The following is a 21676-nucleotide window of genomic DNA, read 5'->3' as shown; positions in this document are numbered from 1 at the left end:
GAACAGGAGCCTTCTGGTGCTGTTCAGGCAGCCGGGTGGAGTGAGGAAAGGAAAAGGAGTGCCCAAGCAAAGCAGTTCCTCTCTCCTTGGCTGAGTTCTCCACATTCCATAGTCCTGCATTCAACTAACAGCCCATCCCACTTAGCCGGCTCATTATATGGGAAAGCTGAGGTGCCCAGTATTGATATGATATGTATTGATGCTGGCTCTCTTCCTAAGTGGCCACCAGCAGTATCGTGGGTTCAAATTACCACTCTAGCTAAACACCTTAAACCTGGTAAAGCCTCAGGGAACCATTTCATCTTGTCAGAAGTAATCTGTAATAACTTGGCCGTGGACACCAGTATTAGCTTCTTTTTATTTTTATTATTTATTATTAAAACTTTTATACCGCCCTTCCAAAAGGCTCAGGGTGGTTTACATTAAAACACCATTAAAATCAATTAATAATTAAACAAAAATTATAAAACATAAAACAATAATTAACAATTAAAAATATCATAAAACAACAATTAAATAATCAAAACAATGTAAAAACAAGTTTTAAAAAGCTGAGAAAGCCTGGTTGAAGAGATGTGTTTTCAGGTGTTTTCTGAAAATTGCCAGATATGGGGAGGATCGTATCTTGGTAGGGAGCGCATTCCACAATCTTGGGGCAGCAGCCGAGAAGGCCGGTCTCTGTGTAGCCACCAAACGAGTTGGTGGCAACTAGAGACGAACCTCCTCAAGTGACCTCAGTGGCCGGTGGGGCTCATAGCGAAGAAGACGCTCTCTTAGATACCCGGGGCCTAAGCCGTTTAGGGCTTTATAAGTAATAGCTAGCACTTTGTATTTTGCCCGGAAACCTATTGGCAGCCAGTGTAACTCCATCAACAAGGGAGTAATGTGGTCTCTCCGAGATGACCCAGAGACCAACCTGGCTGCTGCATTCTGAACCAACTGAAGTTTCCGGACTACGTACAAAGGTAGCCCCACATAGAGCGCATTACAGAAGTCCAGTCTGGAGGTTACCAACAAATGTACCACTGTTTTGAGGTCATTGATCTCAAGAAACGGGCGCAGCTGGCATATCAGCCGAAACTGATAGAAAGTACCCCTGGCCACCGCCTCAACCTGAGAAACCAAGGAGAGACGTTGATCCAGAAGTACTCCCAGACTGCAAACCTGTTCCTTTTGGGGAAGTGTAACCCCGTCTAGAACAGACAGATCAAAATCGTCTCTAGATTTCCGACCCCGCACAATAAGTACCTCCGTCTTATCTGGATTCAGTTTCAGTTTATTCTCCCTCATCCAGCCCATTACTGCTTCCAGGCAGGCATTTAGGGAGGATATGCCAACTCCTGAAGAAGTTGACATGGAGAAGTAGATCTGGGTGTCATCAGCATACTGGTAACACCCAGCTCCAAATCCCCTGATGATTTATAGATCATACTGCCACCATTCCAAGGGACTGGGGCTTAATAGTAATAATACCTATATACAGGAGCATAGGGAGCTTGGCCAAGGCCAGCAGACAAAGACTCAAGGGGCAGGAAATGCCCGAGAGAGCGTCCATCCCTCTCCCACCAGCATTTTATTGATACGCTGGCTGGAGAAGAGGGGTGTGCCTTGCACTCGCAGCCGGTGAGTGCCTCACTCACTGGCTTGTTGCAGGAGGGGGCAAGGGGCACCCTGGCCAAGGATGAGCCTTGAGGGCTCCCCCAGACCCTGGCAGCCTGGGGACAATTGTCCACCACCCCTGCTTCATGGTCCATCACCTCTGCCTATATATAGAAAAGGTTAAATGGATATGCCTGGTAATTATTGCCCTATTAGTTTTTTATGTATAATTAGTAAAATGTATGCCAGACAAGCTTCTGGACTGGCTGGAGTAAGAACATATACTGGCTGAAGAACAGGCTTTAGAGCTGGTTGTTCCCCAATAGGTCATTGTCTAATTTTGCAGCATATGGTTGAGAAATCCACGTCTAAACCCAGTTCTGCTTATACACTGCTTTTGTTGATTTTAGGTTCACGTTTGACCTAATTTCCAGACAAAGGTTGTGGGGCAAGCTCAAGGATTCCTTGATTGATCACCACTTACTTCTTTTATTGTATAAGATTCATGAGAACTCACATCTGAAGGTTCACTGTAGTATCCAGTGCCATTTCACAAAAGAGATTCTAACTTGCATGGGAGTTATGGAAGGCTGTATGTTGGCCCCATTATCATCTATTCTTTAATATTAATTCTATGGTATCTCATTTGGACAATCACCCCCCAAAGTTGGCTAATAAGCATATTACAATACTTCTTTATGTGGACGATGCTGTTATAGTATCTCAAACTCTGGTTGATTTAAAAAGAGCTTTAAGCTTCTTTGCTATGTATTGTAATGATAGATTAGAGATAAATTAATCCAAGAATAAGATACTTACATTTGTGAAGTGCCCAAAGGCCCGTAATTGGTCCTTGAATGGCCACAATTTAGAGCAGGTTAAAACCTTTAAATATCTCAGCCTTGTTTTCCAAGCCTCTGGTAGACGGAGTGCACATCTTGATTGTATCTTGCAAAATGCCCAGAGCTCTGTGTCCGCAATTCAATTTTTTTCCGATCAGGAGGAGCTTTGTTCATCTTCGCTGCATTATTTTTAGCCAAAGCCCAAGCCCAGCTCCTGTATGAATTGCAACTCGGTCCTTATGGCAATTCTGTAGCATTAGAGTCTGCTCAATCTAAATCTTTGAGAAATATATTCAAAGTGGCCCATTGCGTGCCCAATGCAGTTCTCCATCGGGAAGCAGGTGTAGACTGTGGATAAGTATTTTTTTATTATTGGTTAAGGTTGATTTTTCCTCCAATAGGATTAGTGCCTCTGGGTAGAACCAATAATTTTGACAGAAGCTGGAAAAGATCTCTCTAAAAAAAAGTTGCATTCTTATATTTATTTATATTAGATGCCTTATTAGCACTGGGTTTTGATCAGGCTAAAACAGCACTTGGACAATGAATTGTTGACCTGGAAAGGAAAATAGAGCAGTGCCTCAAACCTAGAGATGTCTATTTGGATAATCAATCTTTGATTGAAATTTGTTTAAATATCAAAGGGTTTTAAACTTAGCTCATTTTATTATTCAGCCCATGGCTGTTTTGGAAGGAAAATTTAAGAAAATTCCTTATGTAGATTGCCTTTGCCCATGTGGTGTGGGTGCAATCAAAACAATGGCTCACATTTTATGTTTTGACCTTTATAGAAATATTCGTGCCCAGTATACAACACCCTTTAACAACTTTCCAGGCCATACAGATCCCTTTTCTTCAACATTTACTCTCTGATCTGAATAATGTAATTTCCTTAAACACTGCCAAATTCTATTTTACTGCTTTTAGAACTCTGCAAGAGCCGACTGTTTTTCCATAATGTATTTATTAGTTGTTTGTATTGTGATTTTTCTGGTCTGTGACTGCAATAAAGATTACATTCCATGGCTCAGCTGTTCTCAATATTCCATTAGTCCTGGAAATTCACAAGTAATTGGGGGCATTTGGCTGCTTATTTTGGGGATTTTTTTAAAAAATGTGTGTATCCAAAGAGTTTCTCCAAGTATACATAACCCTCGCTTATTGTTGGGTGGTCCCACTTTCCTTTCAGTCTGACAGGAATTAGAGGGAACCACCAAGGAGCCTCAGCACATTGTTGCAGTGGATCCCCCTGCCTACCAAAAACAAGAGCGCTTCTGTTCAGGGCTGAAGCCGGCCTGGCCGGGGCAGGAGCCTCCTTGTGCTGGTTGGAGCCCACTGGGGACACGTTTGTTCCTATCCCACTAAATGGCTCCGATCTGAGACTGTGCCTCAGTGCAGGGACTGGGCTAATTCAAAAGTGGGTTCTGTTGTAGTGTTTGATGGGATATTTTAAAAGTGGATTGAACAGGGATAGCAAGGAAAGTGATTTGGGGTCACAGTCCTCCTTTTCTACTGAAAATTCTCGCAGCACTCAGCCATGCCTGTTCCACACCTACATATACATTTTCTCCAAGAGCACCTAGATTACTGGTTATATAGCAGGTATTTAAAATGTTCTTTTCTCAGTCCTTTTTTGGCAATTTAATTTTGAATATATTCCAAACCCAGAAAATGAAATGGCTGTTTGGACACTTTGCATCACGCAGGCATTGTACTCTAAAGCACAACATATCCAATCCAAACCAGATCCACCTGTGTGCATGCCATAGGGATTGAGAATTTGAAAAAGCAAATGATTATCTGAACACAGCATCAAGCATGTTCTTACATTATACGCAGCAGCCCTATCAGGATACCATTTGAACATGGGACATAAATAATTTGTTCCTGTCCCTTCATAGAGTCCTATGTATGCAGAATTGACATCTTTTGCAGAGTCTCATCATGGAGTGTCACACACTTCATCGCGGGCTTGCTGGGATCATAAATTTAGTGCACTGGAAGTTCAAATGCCAAACTTCTTTCTCTACTCAGGCATCATTTGCTCTGCTAGTTGCCATTTGACATCATTTGCACTGCTAAAAGTGACCAAGTCTAACATGCCAAAAATATAGGGTTTGGGGGTTTTGGGTTTTTTTTAAGATTGTGAGCCCTTTGGGGACAGGGATCCATCTTATTAATTTATTATTTCTCTGTGTAAACCGCCCTGAGCCATTTTTGGAAGGGCGGTATAGAAATCGAATAAATAATAATAATAATAATAATAATAATATTATTATTATTATTATTATTATTATTATTATTATTTAAAATCTCTATTCCTGGTTGGAAAGAAGATACATGCTTCATGCCCCTCTTGTGTGCAAATAGCAAAAAGATGTTAGGCTGCTGTAAAAGTTTCAACGAGGTCTTAACAGACATTGTGTAAGAGGGTTACATCTCTCAGTGGCTGTTATGAGTGCACAAGCATCAAAACTTATCTGGAATTGAATATCAACAGCCTTTGTGAGATTGTGATGAAGTGCTGCATCTTTAAATAAAGATGGGTTAAGGTTTTCCCTAGCTTGCCTTTGCCAATTTGTCTTGTGACAGTAGTGTGCACTTGTTCTCCAATGTCATGGGAACACATTCATTTGCATTCTTATGTGTGAGATGCCCATTACAGGATTACCACTGAAAAAGAGCCATCGTAATTGAGAAGGGGAGCTACATCCTGGGACAAACAGTCCCAACAGAAATAAATGGAAAGTTTTGTTTGCTTTAAACAGAGCTTGGCTTTATTTGGGCTTTGACATTGGTTTGTGTATGTGTGTGCCATTGTTACAAAATCTAAACAAGGGCTTACAAAGAGGGAGAATAAAAGGATTATAATAAATGCAAAGTAGGGTGGAATGTTTTGTGTTAAGAAATCGTATGCAGTTCAGTTGGTTGTAATTAATAAAGAAGCACAGACCACCAGCATTAACACACACAGCCAACCAGAAAGCAGTTCTATGGGCAATTTATTCTTTTATTATAAATTTTAAATGAATGACCAATAAAAAGGATCACAATGGAGTACCAAGAACACTTATATATCAACATTTTAGCAGCATTTTAACAGTTCTATGCTCCCCAAATCATCCATGCACTACTTCATCTAGGCCAGCCCAGTAAATCCAACCTGAAATGCCATCACAGCATTGAGTCTTTAAAAGCCAAGAGGGCACAATACTCTGGAAGCTCTTCTGTACAATGGAAATGAGTAGGAGCTGTGCAAGAACATGAATCTCAACACAACTTGTGCAGGAGACTTCCCAGAGGATTGTGCCTAAGGCTTCCAGGGCAATGGAAAACACTCGATTCTACCAGTCACCTGTAGTTCTGTAATATGATCCCTTTTTACTTTTAGGCAACACCTCATCAGATCTGCATCCACAGAACTACAGCGAATTGCAGCTCTGGGGCTAAAAGCGTTACTTCTATTCAGCAGCATCAGCACATTGCATGTGTGGTCTTGCTGGAGTACACTGGACTGGCAGAAGAGGAGTCTTCAAAATGTACAGCTGCCTTTTTAGGGTCTCGTCCTCTATTATCTTTAGCAGTGTGGGACCTGTTACAACGTGGGTCTTTCCAGAGTCTCTGATAGCATCATAAATCCAAGGTGCCACCAGAGGAGTCCATGATACAGCTCCATCCCATTCCAGCACTGAACTGGAGAAATGCTGGCATGAAGCTGCAGACGGGGTATGGGGAAAGGGAACAAGCCACACTGCTGTAGGTCTCACCCCATTAAAGATTAAGACTGGAAGTGGTCCTTGCATTTGCCCCTCAGTTACAAAGGTACTTTAAAAAACACTTTTAGAAGTGCTCCCTGGTTATTCATGTTCAAAAATACCCTATATTGCCCTCCTTTGTTCTTAGGACACTGGGCATATCACCAATATACACAACAGGGATGTACACGAACCTGTTTGGAGGCCCTTTTATAGGCCGAACTGCCAGCCAGCAGTTTGGCCGGTTCGAAAGCGAGGGGGGCACCTTTAAGAGTGGGGTAGGGTTCACTTACCCCCTCCCGGCCACATTTCCCCCACCAGTGCTCTTTTAAAAACTGGTCCAGAGGGATGGCAGCATACCTCCCTGCCGCCCTGTTGCCTCCTCAGTCCGGAAGTACACGTGTGGGGTACTTCCAGTCACTTCTGGACTGAGGAGGGAATGGGGCAGCAGGAAGGCACGTTGCTGCCCTGCCGGACCGGTTTGTAAGAGAGCACCAGTGGGGGAAATGCGGCCAGGGAGGGTGGGGTGGGGAGAAGTGCACCCTCCCCCACCCTTAAAGGTGTCCCTCCCCACCTTTGGACTGGCCCTGGCTGGTTCCGTGCACATCCCGAATACACAGTGCCACTGTGAAGCAGACACTACATAGCTGAGACTTACTGCAGGCAAAAAGGAGAAAGCAAAGCAAAATGATCCAATCCTCTCTTTCTTCCTCTGAAAGCAAAGTTATTGCATCTATTAGCATGGATGTTTTAGGAGCAGAGCTGGACTTTCATATGAACGGTGGCAAATACTTGTTTAAAGATAATTTGAAAGTTCAACCCATAATTAAACTGGGGTTTTTTTTCTTAAAAAAAAAAAATCTATATGGACAATATTCTATACACATAAGACTGACACCACAACATTTTTTTTAGTTACAGGAAAACATAAGTTATATTAACCCAGTTTTGCTGGTGGCTGATGAGTGGAAAATAACTTTAATGAGAAAGTTATGGGGAGAGAATCAGTGCACATGTGCGTGCACACTCGCACACACACTCACACACACGCACACTTATAATACTGGCAAGCTATTCCCCTTCTTCTTTGGTACTTTCTAAACTTTCTTATCCAAAATATATGAGGGAAATGCACCATTAAAAAGTTAGTTTTGTATTTACAAAAGCAATTTCCATACAGTATTATACACAACAATATGATATGAACCATGTTTTTACCAAAGTACTTCTGCACTGTTTTGTTTCAGTATCATTAAACAGCTTTTTTTTAATTAAAAAAGAAATGTATCCATTTCGCACCCAGCTTCATCAGTATATCAAATTGACAAACAAACATCCCAGCCAATATGCTGTTCTTTAAAATATTTTAAAAATTGCTGCTGAATGATACATTATGTACATGTTTTACTAGATATTAAGTCCTAGGCAATTATTTTCACATAACTTAAGGTAGTGTTACCTACTATAAGCAGATATATATATATATATATATATATATATATATATATATATTTAATACATAAGAAAACGGCACCATGTGTTATGTCACCAATATGACACTGATGTCATGTACAGTAGATGTTAGATATTGAGGATGACACCTTGTTGATTAGCTCTTACTGTATGGTGTAAATGGGGAGCTATGCACTCTTGGGGGCGACTCCCTTCTTTCCTGGGAGGAAAGGTCAGACATATGGTAAGATTCCATACATAAAGATTGCCATGACGCCAGCACTGAACAAGCCAGCTACAGGAACAGTCACAAACCAGGCTAGAAAGATATTGCGGAAGAGACGCCAGTCAACAGCCTTCTTGGAACGTATCCAGCCAACTGCTACCACAGAACCAACCTTGAAAGTTTAGAGAAGAAGGTTAGACTTAAATGCAACTTTACATGGGTAAACAGACACCAATGGCCAGGGGTCCATAAATCTTGCTTGCCTTTGGTAGCCAGCCATTATTTGTGGTAATCACCGAAATCCCACCTTATCCACCCACCAGTCCTCTAGCATATACAGAAGATTTAGGGAAAGAGCTGGGTCAGTCTTCCACTTCACACCCAACTTTGGAGACACTCAGAAGCAGAAGAGAGACTAAATGACCCCAAAGCCTGGAACACAGAGACACTGACTCATGGGGTCTATGTGAATGCCAGGCATGAAGTGAGAGCCCCTCAGCCCTCCAAGTATTCTGAAATGCAAGACTCCCAGATTATAACAAATTTACCCAAATCCAAGATGAGTTTCCCCCCCAAGTTCTTCCAATGGGGTGGTAGTCTTGAATTCAAGTCCTCTTTCCTTTGAGTAAATACAGGTATAAACTGTATTTCATATCTAGCTTTTAAAGCATCGTCGTATATTCAGAGTCACCTATTCGGGTAAATATGGTAATAATGGACATTCAGGGGCTGGTGGTTGCCAGAAAGGTTTATGACTGCCACTGACCACCTAGTGATTGCATTTGTGGACCCCTGTCTATTAAGAAACCAATGCCATGTAGCTGATGCCCAGAATTACAAACAATGCATCTGAAATAACCCACTGCTGAAATTTGAATACCTGTTTCATTTCATCACAGGGGAGGAACTCTGTACAAGGTTGTCAGATGGAACTTGTTGGGATGGGGAGCCATATCTATTTGTCATTTAGAAAATGTCTTGCATAGTTTGGATTTCATAGTAATTATTATTTCTGGCCTGGATTGATGTTCCATGCTAGTTTAAGCCTATGATCTTATTCCAGCTATATCTTGATGGAAAGTCCAATCAGTCTTCCTAAAAATAAGGGAATCAACTAAGAATTCTGTGTGTGGAATGAGACAATGTATGTAAAGGAAGTGCAAATTAATTCTAGGGCAGACTGTATCTGTTAGTGATACAGCAAAACGCCCTAAATTAGGCCTACACAACTTCGGCACTCCTGCAGATGTTGGACTAAAACTCCCAATATCCCTGACTATTGGCCACTGTGGCTGGAAATGATGGGAGCTGTAGTCCAACAACAGCTGGAGGGCTGAAGTTGTGCAGCTCTGCCTTAAGTAAAGAACAGACAGCTTGCAGCTGGAGCTTTGGGTTCACTGAGTGGTGATACTATGCAGACTAGGCAAGAGCAAGAGGTCTTTTCCTAGCAAGCTGGAAAATACGGGTTCTTTCTCACTGGTACTGCTACATTCTAGATGTGTCACATAATACTTAATAAAGTAGGGCCAAACTTGTCATTACATGGGACAGCCATGATTGGATCACCACACAATTTTCTTCTTCTTCTAGAAGATGCTCCTACACCATGACAAAGCCCTGATCCAAATCAGGGGCCCCAACATCTGCTCGTAGAAGAAAATTACATGGAGAGATTATCTAATTATGGATCTCCCATAGAAGGCCTAGTTTGGCCCTAAGTATTCTAGTTCTTCAGACAACTATCTTTTTTGTTCTGACTATTGTCATTTTAGGGACAACTTGATGCTGATCTCAACACAAAGGAAAATAAGATCTTCAACACCACATATTACCTCAAGAAAGTACTATGTTCTCGTCCTAAATGCTCATGTCATTTATCTTCTGGAAGAAACTGGTATTTCTTCTAGATGCTTAACCTCAATTTGCCTCCTAAATCCCCTTATATCTTCTTTGTGTTCTCATATTCCATCATGAGAAAGGACCTGGAGACCAGTAATCTCTTCCTATTATAACCCTAAGTTCTTCCTCGAGGGCTGCATATGACCTAGACACTTCTATATTATTACGTCAATGACATTGACTAAGGATGATTTGAATTCCCATTCCAGCAGTTTGAAGCAATTTGGAATTTTTGATTTTTTTTAAAAAAGTATACTGACCATTAGTTGGTTATATTAAACACTTAACTACAGAACTGCCTAACAACTTCTTTGGTTTGTTACCCTCCACAATTAGTGCGCAGTGCTGCATGCAACACTTACACATGACACTCCCTTACGGAGAGTCAGATAGTTGGTCTATCTTGCCCAGTATAATCTACTTCAACTGGCAGTTAAAGTTATCCCAGGCCTCTACTTTCTTATCTCAGAATACTATTTACATGTAGCTTTAACCAAGCGTCACTCTCTCCTAAAACCGAAGATAGGTCTGTCATTTTAAGTGATGAAACCTTAAAATGATATTTAAATCCCACCTCTCACCACAGTATTGTCTATCTTCTTCCAAGGTGATAAAGGTAGAGTGTGCTGTCGAGTCGGTGTCAACCCCTGGCACCCACAGAGCCCTGTGGTTTTCTTTGGTAGAATACAGGAGGGGTTTACCATTGCCTCCTCCCGCACAGTGTGGGATGATGCTGATACAGGTACATGAATATATGAACTTTTACCAGCTCAAAATTTCGTTCTACTTTCCCAATTCTTCTACCCCATTACTTGCTCTGAACCTTCCTTCCTTTTTTATCAGTGGACAGACCCATCAGTAGTATCACCACTACTTTAAAAAAAAAAAGTTTTAGGAGTTGGGGGTGGGTTTGGTTGATAAGAAGGAATAAGACCTGGGGAAGTACAGAGGAAACTAGAGGGAGAAAATAAATGAAAAAGGGCATAATAATGAAAAAAATTCAGTGGTTCCTAAGTTGCAGATTGGGGTTAAAGATGAGCTCTGGATCTGGAAAAGAGTACTACTGTAAACTAAGCATAAAAAGCATTGTGACCGTAATTAAATATTGATTTTAAAATGCAACTTGCTGTTTTTTGTTTCATTAACTTCCCCCAATTTTAAAACGGGCATCAGCGATACTGGCATTCGTAAACTTATTTTTAAACCTTATCTAAGTTTAGCTTACTACATTTTGATGAAAATACAGGTTAGAGAAGTAGTTAGATTCAAAGCTGAAAAGCTACAAGAATTTGTAGTTTGATGAGATAGCTGTGTTCCAAGTGGCTTGAAACTAAATCCCATTTGCCTTCAGATACTGAAATACAGAACCAAGCATTCTAGGTGACTCTCATTCATGTGCACTTGTAGTGCTCTCTAAAATTAGGCACACCAGAATCAACTTATGTTCAACATAAGAAACTGCAATTTTAAAAAAATAATCAAATATATCGAAGTTAGCTTTGGCATTAATACTGAGAAATGTAATGCACAGAAGCAAGAATGCTAATAAAGCTATGATGACTGTTACTTGTTAACTCAACTACCCAATGAATACTACAATGTGGTTTGCAAGTAGCAGCAAGAATAAGCCACCTCACCTATACAATGTCTACACTAGTAATGCTATTAAAAAATATCTCCGTATCCTAACATTTTGGAATCATTAACAACTTCAGTTTTTCCAAAGTAATTTTGAAAATAATTAAGAATTCCATATTCCCTTTGTATTTTTTTAAAAAATTGCTTGATACGTAATTGAAGGCAAAATGGAAGAAGAATCAACACTTGTGATTTGTTTGTTTCTTTTCCTAAGAGATCTATCTGAGCAGGCATTTAATTGGTGTGACCACTGAAAACTCCAATACCTTGCAATGAGTGGAGCTTATTGGAATACCCACATTTGAGGCTACAAGTACGGTTAGCGCACACATTACTTCAATGCAAAATCCACTGTGAAGAAATAAAAAAGACAGATGGAGATTTTTGTAGTGTAAAAGTGACACACAGGAAATCCCATGCCATGCATTCATCAGGAAAGTGGAAGTGTGAAGAATGAAAGATGTCAGAACCTCTGGACAAAGAAGGGTGCAGCAGACCAAAAGTTCATGTGGCATGATCAGAGGAAAAGCTCCATACAGTGCTACCCTCCTATTATGCAGGGCGAGGCAGAAGATGTTGGGGTACTGCTCAAGAGCACTATAATATAAATGATTGAGTTCATTGTTTTTACTGCTATAGGGGAGTACCATTTGGATTTCCTGCCTCAGGCACCAAAATGCCTAGGGATGGCTCTGCCACTACTACACCTCTGGTATTGAAAAAAAGAACGAAGAAGAATTTGGCTAGGGCCATTTCTTCAGCACTCTCTGGAGTGATTATATAACCATGTTAAAACTTTGGAGTCAGATAGGGAATGAAAGCAAGATCCATTGAAATTAACAGGATCTGCAAAAATTGTTCTTTAGGGGGATGGAGATTATATACATATATAAAATGCAGAATTTAATGTAGATGTTCAATTGATTCTGAATAATCTCATATAAATTTAAAAATGAAACAAACGTCAGTGCCACAATATATGAAAGGGATGAAACATTTGAGCAGGCAACAGAAACCTGCCAATGATGTGTCTTATAAATAAATATAGGTATATGTGGGGGGCGGGTCTTGTATATATACATCCACTTTATATCTCCCCCTTGTAGTATCATGCCACTATGAACTGATCTGAGCAGGAGAGCTAAACACTGAATAGTCCAGACCGGCCTGGCCGCAGTCACATGGCAAAGGCATACCTTGCAGTGTGTAGTACTGACAGGAAGTCCAACATTGGAAGCTATCACAACTGTGAACGCCGAAGCCAACTCAATAGTGAATCCACTGCAGGAAGCATAAGAAAACACTTCACAGTCACTCTTTTCTTTCTTTCTAAAATATTCAGTCAGTCTGGGCTGACACCATGCAACATGCCAAAGTCTTACCAGCATCTTCTCCAACTGGCTCCCTCCAACTGATTTTTGGTCATTAAGTTACATTAAGAGAATATGTGCTGCTGAATAACAGAAACTGTACACACACACATCCACATTAAGTTAGCAGAGCAGCTCACTGCTTCTGGCAGTCTATTCTACATTTAAAGAAATCATGCCTGAATTAGTAATTCGGTTAACAGCAGAGGTCTAGTGTGCATTAAAAGCAAATGAAAAATCATACATCAATATTATTTTTTAGTTATCCGCAAGTTCATGGAAAACTACTTTGATTTTTACCATTTCCTAATTTATGCCTCTATCCTATTCAAGGCATGGACAGAAAATTCAAAACATATTGCATTAGTTTAAAAATTATATATAACACATGTCATTTTTCAGATCAAAAGCAGAAATCATTAGGCAAACTGATACTACAGTAGAAGTTCTCAAAATGGACAGCGTTAGATGTTGGGGCAACAAAATCCAGGAGATGTGCACCTACCTGGAGGGTGTGATGGGTGTGAGGTCTTTTCCCATTGTTTGGATCACTCTTCGTCCCCAGACCCAGAGGCCCACACAGATGCCAATGCCTCCATACAGTAGCAGCCAAATAGGAGTAGCAGCTTCTTGCATTACGCCACCCTGCTCATATATAAGCCAGAGGGCAACCAAAGGGCCAATAGCATTGCTGAAAAAACAACACCACACTGGGGTTACATTATCAAATCCAAAACCTTTTACTGGATTCCCTACTGATCACAGCCAGAGTTGTAAAAAAAGACCCTTTTCTAAATCAGCTGGCACATGTGCCATCTCTTGAACCTGTCTCTTCCTGCTTTCTAATCAATGTTCAATGCCCATTTAAACAAGAGGACCACAAAATGCACATCTTTAATCTGTTCCTGATGTTGCTGCTTGTTGAGTTGTATTGGATGCTTGCTTGTCTTTGGATATTTTTAACAAGATTTAATGCTGCTTCATTTTAGTGAGTTGCCTTGAAAAATAATGAAACTGAAAAGCAGGATAGAAATTTTGAACAAGGTAGAAACCTGCAAGACACCATGACCAATGGCTAAGGAGCTGAGCAGAAGTCCTCTGATGACACTTTCTGGATCATCTCTTCCAGATAGGAGCTACAGTGCCTTGGAGCAGTAACCTGGCACAGCAGTCCAGAAGAATATGGCCAGTAGTAGCAAAACCTGCTGATAGGTCCAGGAGAACCAACAGGAATGCACTCCTCCATCTAGTTCTTGGCCAAGATCATTCACCACTTTCAGTCTCAAAACTGGACTGGATCCCAGACTGATACGGGTCCAGAAAAACTTTTTAATCCAAGATTACCTGGAATAACCAGAGTTTCCTGCTTCAAGAACAACCCTGTGTGAGCCATGGGCTCATGTACTCCTCCCCCCTCCTTTTTTGCACACAAGATACAAGGGAAGGCTTTTACTCTGAAATAAACCTCAGTTCTGCATTATCTGAAACCCTGGTTTGATCCTGGTTTATTTTCAAACACAGTTCATACATAACACAGAACTATGGTTTATTTACTTAAAACGTTTTCCCTTTCCTTTGGAAGGCAAAATAGAGAGGGATAGGGGAGCAGGTGGCTCAGAGTGACTTGTTCTTGTAGACCACTGACAGACCACTGTTTGGAATCCAAGAACGGCAATTTCAAAAGCATTTGTTTTGGTCTTGTTTTCCTTCTATCCAGAGTGGGCACACTTTTACAGAACACATTTTTAATTGTTGTAAACTTTGGTACAGAGATCCTATAAAATACTGACTTCCAAAGAACAAGATTACAACAAGAATGTGAAATCCCAATACAGAAAGGAAGATGCATATCTATAGCAAAATATATTTTGGTACTGGTTACTGTCTCTCCTACATAAAGCTAAGCAAGTCCAGGCAGCAACAAGTAAGTTGATTACGAGAACAACAAAACAAAAACACTAGACATCATAGTCTAAAGTTTAACACGCCAAAGCTCTCTGAGGATGTTAGCAATGGATCATGGAACCCAGAGAATGCACAACCCAGGAATTGACAGCTAGATCTAGTCTGGTGCTGGCTATAATTAGACCAGGTGCTTTGCCAACACACACACACACACACACACAAACAGTTGGAACAAAGGATGATGGTGCTGTCTGTATTGTGCAAAATAAGTATGCAATGCCTGGAAATTAATATGTTCTGAAAATGGGTGCCCCAGCTTTCAAATGATATAAATCTTGGGACTTGTATCAGACACATTCCCTGGAGTTACAGGAACTCAGCTACTCAAAGAAAGCACCAAAATGAAGTCCTTAATCTCTAATGACACTTTCAACTCAGGAAGAATAAAGTTTAGGATAATGTGAGAATATAAAATTGTATGGTGTAAAAGTGGTTTGTTTGTTGAGTAACAGAAATACTTCAAGAGCAACTAAACTTCAACTGTAGATCAGCTACCAAGACAAAAAGAGGTTTAAGTTAAAATCTAGTGATGTACCATTGTACAGTGCACTTACTATTTATCAAACAATGCTCAGCAAGCCCTCTGCATCTAATGTTTTCTCCTCTATCAAAATTATTCCAAATTTTGGATCACTCATATTTGCCAGGCACCAGTCACTGGTCAGTAGGAAAAACTACTGGAAGGTGATACCCTCCCTGCTCCACTCCTTCCAGCACAGATCAGCCTGGCTCTAACTGGATTTAAATGCTTTTCCCTCAAGCTTACAATCTTAGATAGTAGACAGATAAGACACAGAGAAAGTCAGAGAGCAATCTTTCTTATTTATACTTAATTATGGCCATAGACCAGAATACAAGCAATGATATGATCTACAAAATAAGAAAGGTAATCAGTAACAGAGGTAATAGTACTAGAATACTAAAACAATTACTTCTAAAATACCACTTCTAAAATTCCAGGCCCAATACAGTCATAGTCATGGAGGAGCTACCAGAGCGCAGTGAGCCACTGTGGTTAAGAAACAAAATTTTGCTACTTGATACATAACGTTGGAATATTTATCAGAGAAAAGATACGTGAAAAGAAATAAAATTCTTCTGGATACCCTGGAAAAATTTTTAAATAAGGGTTGAATCAGACTTAATTGAGAATCAGAGTAGAATATACTTCATAAAAGGACATGAGCAGTTGTCTCAATCTCACCAGAACCACGTGGACATAGTTGCTGGGAAACTGGAATTTTATGGTACCTGTCCTCTAAAAATGCCAACGGGTAGAGCATTAAGATGAGCTCTAGAAAAGGCCCATCAGTACTTAGAATAAGTGAGTGAGGATAGGTAAGCTGATAGCAGACTCAGGAAAGAAGGCCTTGTACGCTCCTGATCCTATAGAAATATTGATGCACACACAAGCATGCTTCATTTAGGAATGGGCATTTCCCTCTCCTGCACTAAAACCCTAGTCATATTTAAAAGGCACCACTTCAGTCACAGGTTGTGGGGGTGGAGCCCAACAACAGGAATGGAGAGGTTCAAGGAAGGATAGGGCATGAGGCAGAGATAACATGTTGCCCTGCATCGAACTACTGACACTTATGGAATCTGCTGCATATGAGGTGGCTCCTCCATGGTGGCCTGGAATGCCTAAAAGAAGTAGCGGGTTCACAAGTGATACAGTGAATAGGCAGATTCAGTGCAAAGTGCCCTGGAGAAGGCCATCTCCTGATCAGACTCCTCATATATAGCCTCTATATGGATAGCAATCCCAACAAAATGGACTTTGAGCTTGTGGAGAACAATAGGTAAAGCTCTGGGTGAGCAGTTAGTTCCCTGGGCTTCGCGCTCAAGATAAGGGAAGAGACTGACAAAAGAGATGGTCCAGGCTCCGCTCCCTGTCTTAGTGTCAAGGCAGCCACTAGTCCCTGCTTTGGCTTGGAGACCGAGGCTTTGAGTCAAGGGATCACTGGAGAAATGACTATCAGCATGCTTCTCCCATCTTGGGCCCAAAAAAGGAGTCGAAATAGGGTAGTTTTCTTTAGTGTTGCCCAGCTCTCCCCTTCACTGTGCTTTACTGAAGGAGTTGGAGGGACTTATAATAGAGGTAGCGGCTTCAGGACATCTGTGAAAGAGTTCTGATCTTCTCACAGGGACTGTGTCTCCTTGTCGACCATTCCAAAGTGCTGGGAAGTTGAGTACTGAGCACTTGAGTAAGCCTTGTGGGGGTATACTTAGTATCACAGGAGTAGTTACAGTGAGTAGCTGCAAGGGGGGAATCTATGGTGAGTTGAGTTGTCTGGCAAAGAAGTCTTCATTTCACTGAGATGAACCTCAAGTCTCTTTCTTTTCAGATTTAAAAGAAATGTAGGCCATCTAGAGAGGCTAGGAGTTTTTGGCCTGTCTTGTCCTCCAATAAGGATGACTGCGGAGCATTTTGAACCTGAGAAAGGGCTTTGACACAGATTCAGAGTGTCAGTGAAATGGGCTAAGAATGGGACTGAAAAGATGGATTCACCATCCCCAAGGCTGGTGACTGGCTCCCCAGGTCATCACGTCCATTAATGCAGTCTGTCCAGACGGATCAGCAGCCAAGACACTCAAAGCCCACATGGAAGCGGATAAACAAATGCCTCTGTTCTAATGTCTAATTTTTGACAATGCCTACAGGCTTCAACCTTGTGAGTTTCCCCTAGGCAAAGGAGGCAGGAATTGTGTCCAGAGGATGTGAACTTTGCCTCACAGGAGACATACTTTTAAAGAGGAAGGTTGAGCCACAGACATGAAGCCCAGAAGACACAAGGCCCCAACAGCTGTTGCAAAGTCAGTGAAATTACAAACCTAAACTTAACTAAGCCTGGAGTGCTCTGCATAAATGTGGATCACAAAAGTATGATTGCACAAAGAACACAAAGAAGAACTCGCATTTGCCATTTTCTTTCATTTTTCAAAATAAGATTTGTAACTCTTTGGGCTGACAAACAGTACTACTCCCAGACATTTATATTTGTAGAAAACATTATTCTCTATGAACAACATATTGCTCGAGTGGGAGGTAAATCATTTATAATTTAATTTTATTGTTTAATAATAGCAAACCAAATTGATTTCTGTAACTACCATAAATCTTTCAATCAAAGTAATCCTTTGAATACTTGCCAATTATATTATACAAACCTGCCCCAACATTCAACATTTGATAATAGCAAAATGCCTACCATCATGTTGGGGGCAGGTTTGTATATTTGCAAAGGCTTTTGAGGAGCTGAAGTATATCACTACATAGATACATGGCACCCACCTGCAAGGCAGCCACCAGAGTCAGTGGGAGACAACACTGTTCAACTATAACATTTTATTTTACTTCCACCACTGAATAGCAGCCTCAGTAATATTGGAGAAAGTAACAATTTCTCAGGGGCTGGCAGTTAAATCTGTTTCATGACCGCAGTGATTGCAATGAATCCATGTTAGCCCCACCCAGGGTTCTATTTGGTCATAGTGAAGCGCAGGTTAGGGTATTGCAAATGGTTTGGAACTGGCTTTTATAGCCAGAGATATTTTACTAGCCCATTGACCTAGTGTTGGAGTTTGTTTTACCAATTAAATCATTGTTTTATTATGATTTAGAGTATTTATAAGAGCATCCCCTTCTCTGTTTGTTTTCAGGAAAATCCTCAAGCCTGTTTTCTCAGGCTTTTAATTGAAGATTTTTAAATGTAACATCTTTTGATCTGTGAACTTGTTTTTAGTTTTGTGAATTTTAACTGTTTTATACTATTTCAATATTTGCTGTGTTTTTAACTTGTACACGGCCTAGAGATGTCTAAATTAAATTTATATACCGGAATTCAATTCCAAAAAGTTCTCAAAGGGATTTACATAGCAAAATAAATGAGAAAGTAGCTCTCTGTTCCCAAAGGACTCATAATCTACAAAGACAGACAAGGTAGACATCAGCCACTGGAAAGATGCTGGCGCAGGGGGTATGGATATGGACAGTTCTCTCCCTGCTAGATATAGAGGCTATTCTCACAACCACTCAAAAGCGGGCTAAGGGAGCCTAGCCCGCTTTTGGGCGATCATGTGCTGCAACGGGATCATGTGCTGCAACGGAGCCACATGGCTCCCGGCAGCTAGCCTTCATAAATGCCCCTCCCCTTAGATGAGGTTAACGGAGTGAGCACTCCGTTAACCTCATCTTTTTGCTCGTGTGTTGCCACGGCATGTGTTGCCGCTCATGTGCTGCCGCTGTGTGGCAGGCAGCCTCCCGGGCTCGGGGGTCTCTCCAGGATGCCCCACGCACTCGCGTGGGGCATCCTGGAACTTCCAGGGGCCACATGGCCCCCCGATCCCTGCCAGCTCCGCAACAGAGCCAGCAGTTGTGTGGACAGCCAATCCAGCCGCCCAGGGCTGCCTCTGGACCGTCTGCGGCGAGAGCGGGCTAAGCCCCTCTCCCCGCAGATCCGGAAGAAGCTCTTCTCATTGATTGTGAGAAGAGCTTGATAATCTCTTTGCTCAGCAGTGGTTGATTAACCCTAATGTGTTGTGCACCATTATATTTTTATAAGTGAATCTAACACTTTTTTTAAAGTGATGAAAAGACTAGTTTTGATCTCTCAAACCTCCCTCTTCAAGAAGAGTAATTAGCATTCCAATAGAATCCTAAGAAGTCAAAGAAGATAAAATGTAACATTATATTTCAGGGGTTTGAAGAAGCCAAAGCTGGAATATAAGAGGTTCTTTGAATCAGCTCAAACTATTCAGAGTGTTTTGGCAGACAATGGGGTTATAGTCAGTTAATCCGTATGATTAATGTACACAATGGTTTTCATAATATTTCAAATAAGTTTAGCAGAGGTAAAAATAATAGGATTATCAGATTTTTTAAAAAACAAAGGACCAAGGTATGACAGCTTTGCTACATTAGAGCAGAGAATACATTCAGCCATGCTGACACATCCAATAATTTTAGGAATGTTTGATAGAAAAGAAATGCAAGATGTTACCAAACAGTAATTTTAACACACCTTCCCTTACACATAGGAGGGAGGAGTTTTTGGTGTTTAATTAGGGATGCCATGACAACCAAAGTGATACCAGTTTTATCTATTTTATCAGTTTTACTAGTGATACCAGTTTTATCTATTTATATTTACCACCATAAACCTTCTCCACAAAATCCTGGAAACTGAAGCCTGATTGAAGGGCAGTTGTGAAACAGGATTTTCAAGGAAACTTTTCTAAACTGCTGAGCTTCAGCCATTTCTTATCCATGCCTGCCCCTCATTTTGGTGCAATTTGGCCATTTTATAGCTCTCACAACATAGCAATAGCAATAGCAATAGCACTTACATTTATATACCACTTTATAGCCGGAGCTCTCTAAGCGGTTTACAATGATTTAGCATATTGCCCCCAACATTCTGGGTACTCATTTTACCGACCTCGGAAGGATGGAAGGCTGAGTCAACCTTGAGTCAGGATCGAACTTGTAACCTTCTGGTTACAGGGCAGCAGTTTTACCACTGTGCCACCAGGGGCTCTGTATAATATGTCATGAAGTTAGGAGAAATCATCTTCAATTTTACAATACTTAGGATGTTTATTTTTAAAATGTGCTGTCTGCTTTTTGGTGAAACGTCCCAAAAGGCCTACAATCAGACAAAAATACATTAAAACAACGTATCATTAAAGGATTAAAAATCGCAAAAAAAACCCCAACAACCCCAGAGGACACAGCAACACATAAATCTGTGAAACTGCAAGAAAACTTATAATTCAAAAATAACATTGGTTCAAATTGAAATTTCCCTCCTGAAGATGCCTCAGATTCTTGTGACTGAGATTCTTGTGACTATGGCATGGCATTAAGGAGTTAAATATCCCTCTACCCTTCTAAAGTATCAAAACAGCTGTTGGACCTTCATCATCATATCAATTAAGGAATCCTATTATTTTGCCTCTTAATTTGATTGCTTACGTCAGTTCGAGGCCTCTGACTAGGTCTAGCTACACCTACACCTAATCCACAGCTAGCATTGTGAGTGCATAAAGAAACATCCGCTGACAAATAAGCCCATGAAACACACTGGAATTGACTCAGTTGTAATGTTGCCTGAACATATAGGAAGGGTATTAGAAATTATTAGCCCAAGATGAATTTAGATTTAGAACCAAGTAGTTGTCAGTGAACAAGCACTGGACATTGTTTTAGTTTCTTCCATAACAAGTCATGACTAAGGCAGGAAGAAAACATGGGTTGCTTAGCTGTACCAAGTATACAAGTAAAATAAAGTTCTGTTGTCGAGCTGGTGTCGACTCCTGGCAACCACGGAGCCCCGTGGTTGTTTTTGGTAGAATACAGGAGGGGTTTACCATTGCCATCTCCTGCACAGTATGAGATGATGCCTTTCAGCATCTTCCTATATCACTGCTGCCCGATATAGGTATTTCCCATAGTCTGGGAAACTAGACTATGTTTAGTGGGGATTCAAACCAGCAACCTCTGGCTCCCTGGGCAAGTTATTTCCCTAGTGCGCCATTAGGTGGCCAGTACACAAGTAGTCATTTATAAAGTCACACATAGGTTCTATGCCTGCACAACTCAGCTCCTAGAAGTTTTGCTCTAGTAAAGGAGCTGGCTCTCCCATTCCTCTCCTCTCAAAGGTTGTTTTCCATCTCAGGCAAAATCCTTGAGGGGCAGGGAAAACATAAAGTAATGAGTGGTTTGGTCCAAGGAGCCCAGACTGAAACAGGTGACATGGAGCTCTAACATTTAAGGCTTCATACTCAATGTCTGTGGTAATGAGGAGGAGCTTGAGGAAACACAGTGGCTCCAACTCTCTGGAGAGATGCTGCAGCCAGCCAGCCTTCTCTTGCTGCTAGAAGCTGTTTTGTAGGAAGCGCGGCATGGCACTTCCTGCATTTATCCAC

General features: G+C 41.0%; 1 protein-coding gene across 15 annotated transcripts in view; it reads right to left on the bottom strand.

The window, feature by feature from the left end:
• Positions 1 to 5426: 5426 nt before the first annotated feature.
• The window catches only part of SLC20A2 (solute carrier family 20 member 2), a 120266-nt gene continuing 104016 nt past the window's right edge, over positions 5427 to 21676 (bottom strand). For 10 of the 15 annotated variants that reach the window (XM_053260302.1, XM_053260299.1, XM_053260298.1 and 7 more), the window contains 3 exons: positions 13287 to 13472; positions 12608 to 12692; positions 5427 to 8046 (listed from right to left, as the gene is read on the bottom strand). In XM_053260302.1, the coding sequence (XP_053116277.1) occupies positions 7882 to 8046; positions 12608 to 12692; positions 13287 to 13472 (436 nt within the window). In that variant the 3' untranslated portion in view covers positions 5427 to 7881. Of the gene's footprint in view, positions 8047 to 11677; positions 11763 to 12607; positions 12693 to 13286; positions 13473 to 21676 lie in introns of all 15 variants that reach the window. The other 5 variants (XR_008309618.1, XM_053260305.1, XM_053260303.1 and 2 more) reach the window with 5 other exon arrangements.

The sequence above is a fragment of the Hemicordylus capensis genome, chromosome 6, assembly GCF_027244095.1.
Source record: "Hemicordylus capensis ecotype Gifberg chromosome 6, rHemCap1.1.pri, whole genome shotgun sequence".
Lineage (NCBI taxonomy): Eukaryota > Metazoa > Chordata > Lepidosauria > Squamata > Cordylidae > Hemicordylus > Hemicordylus capensis.
This window is presented reverse-complemented; position numbering and strand designations above follow the sequence as displayed.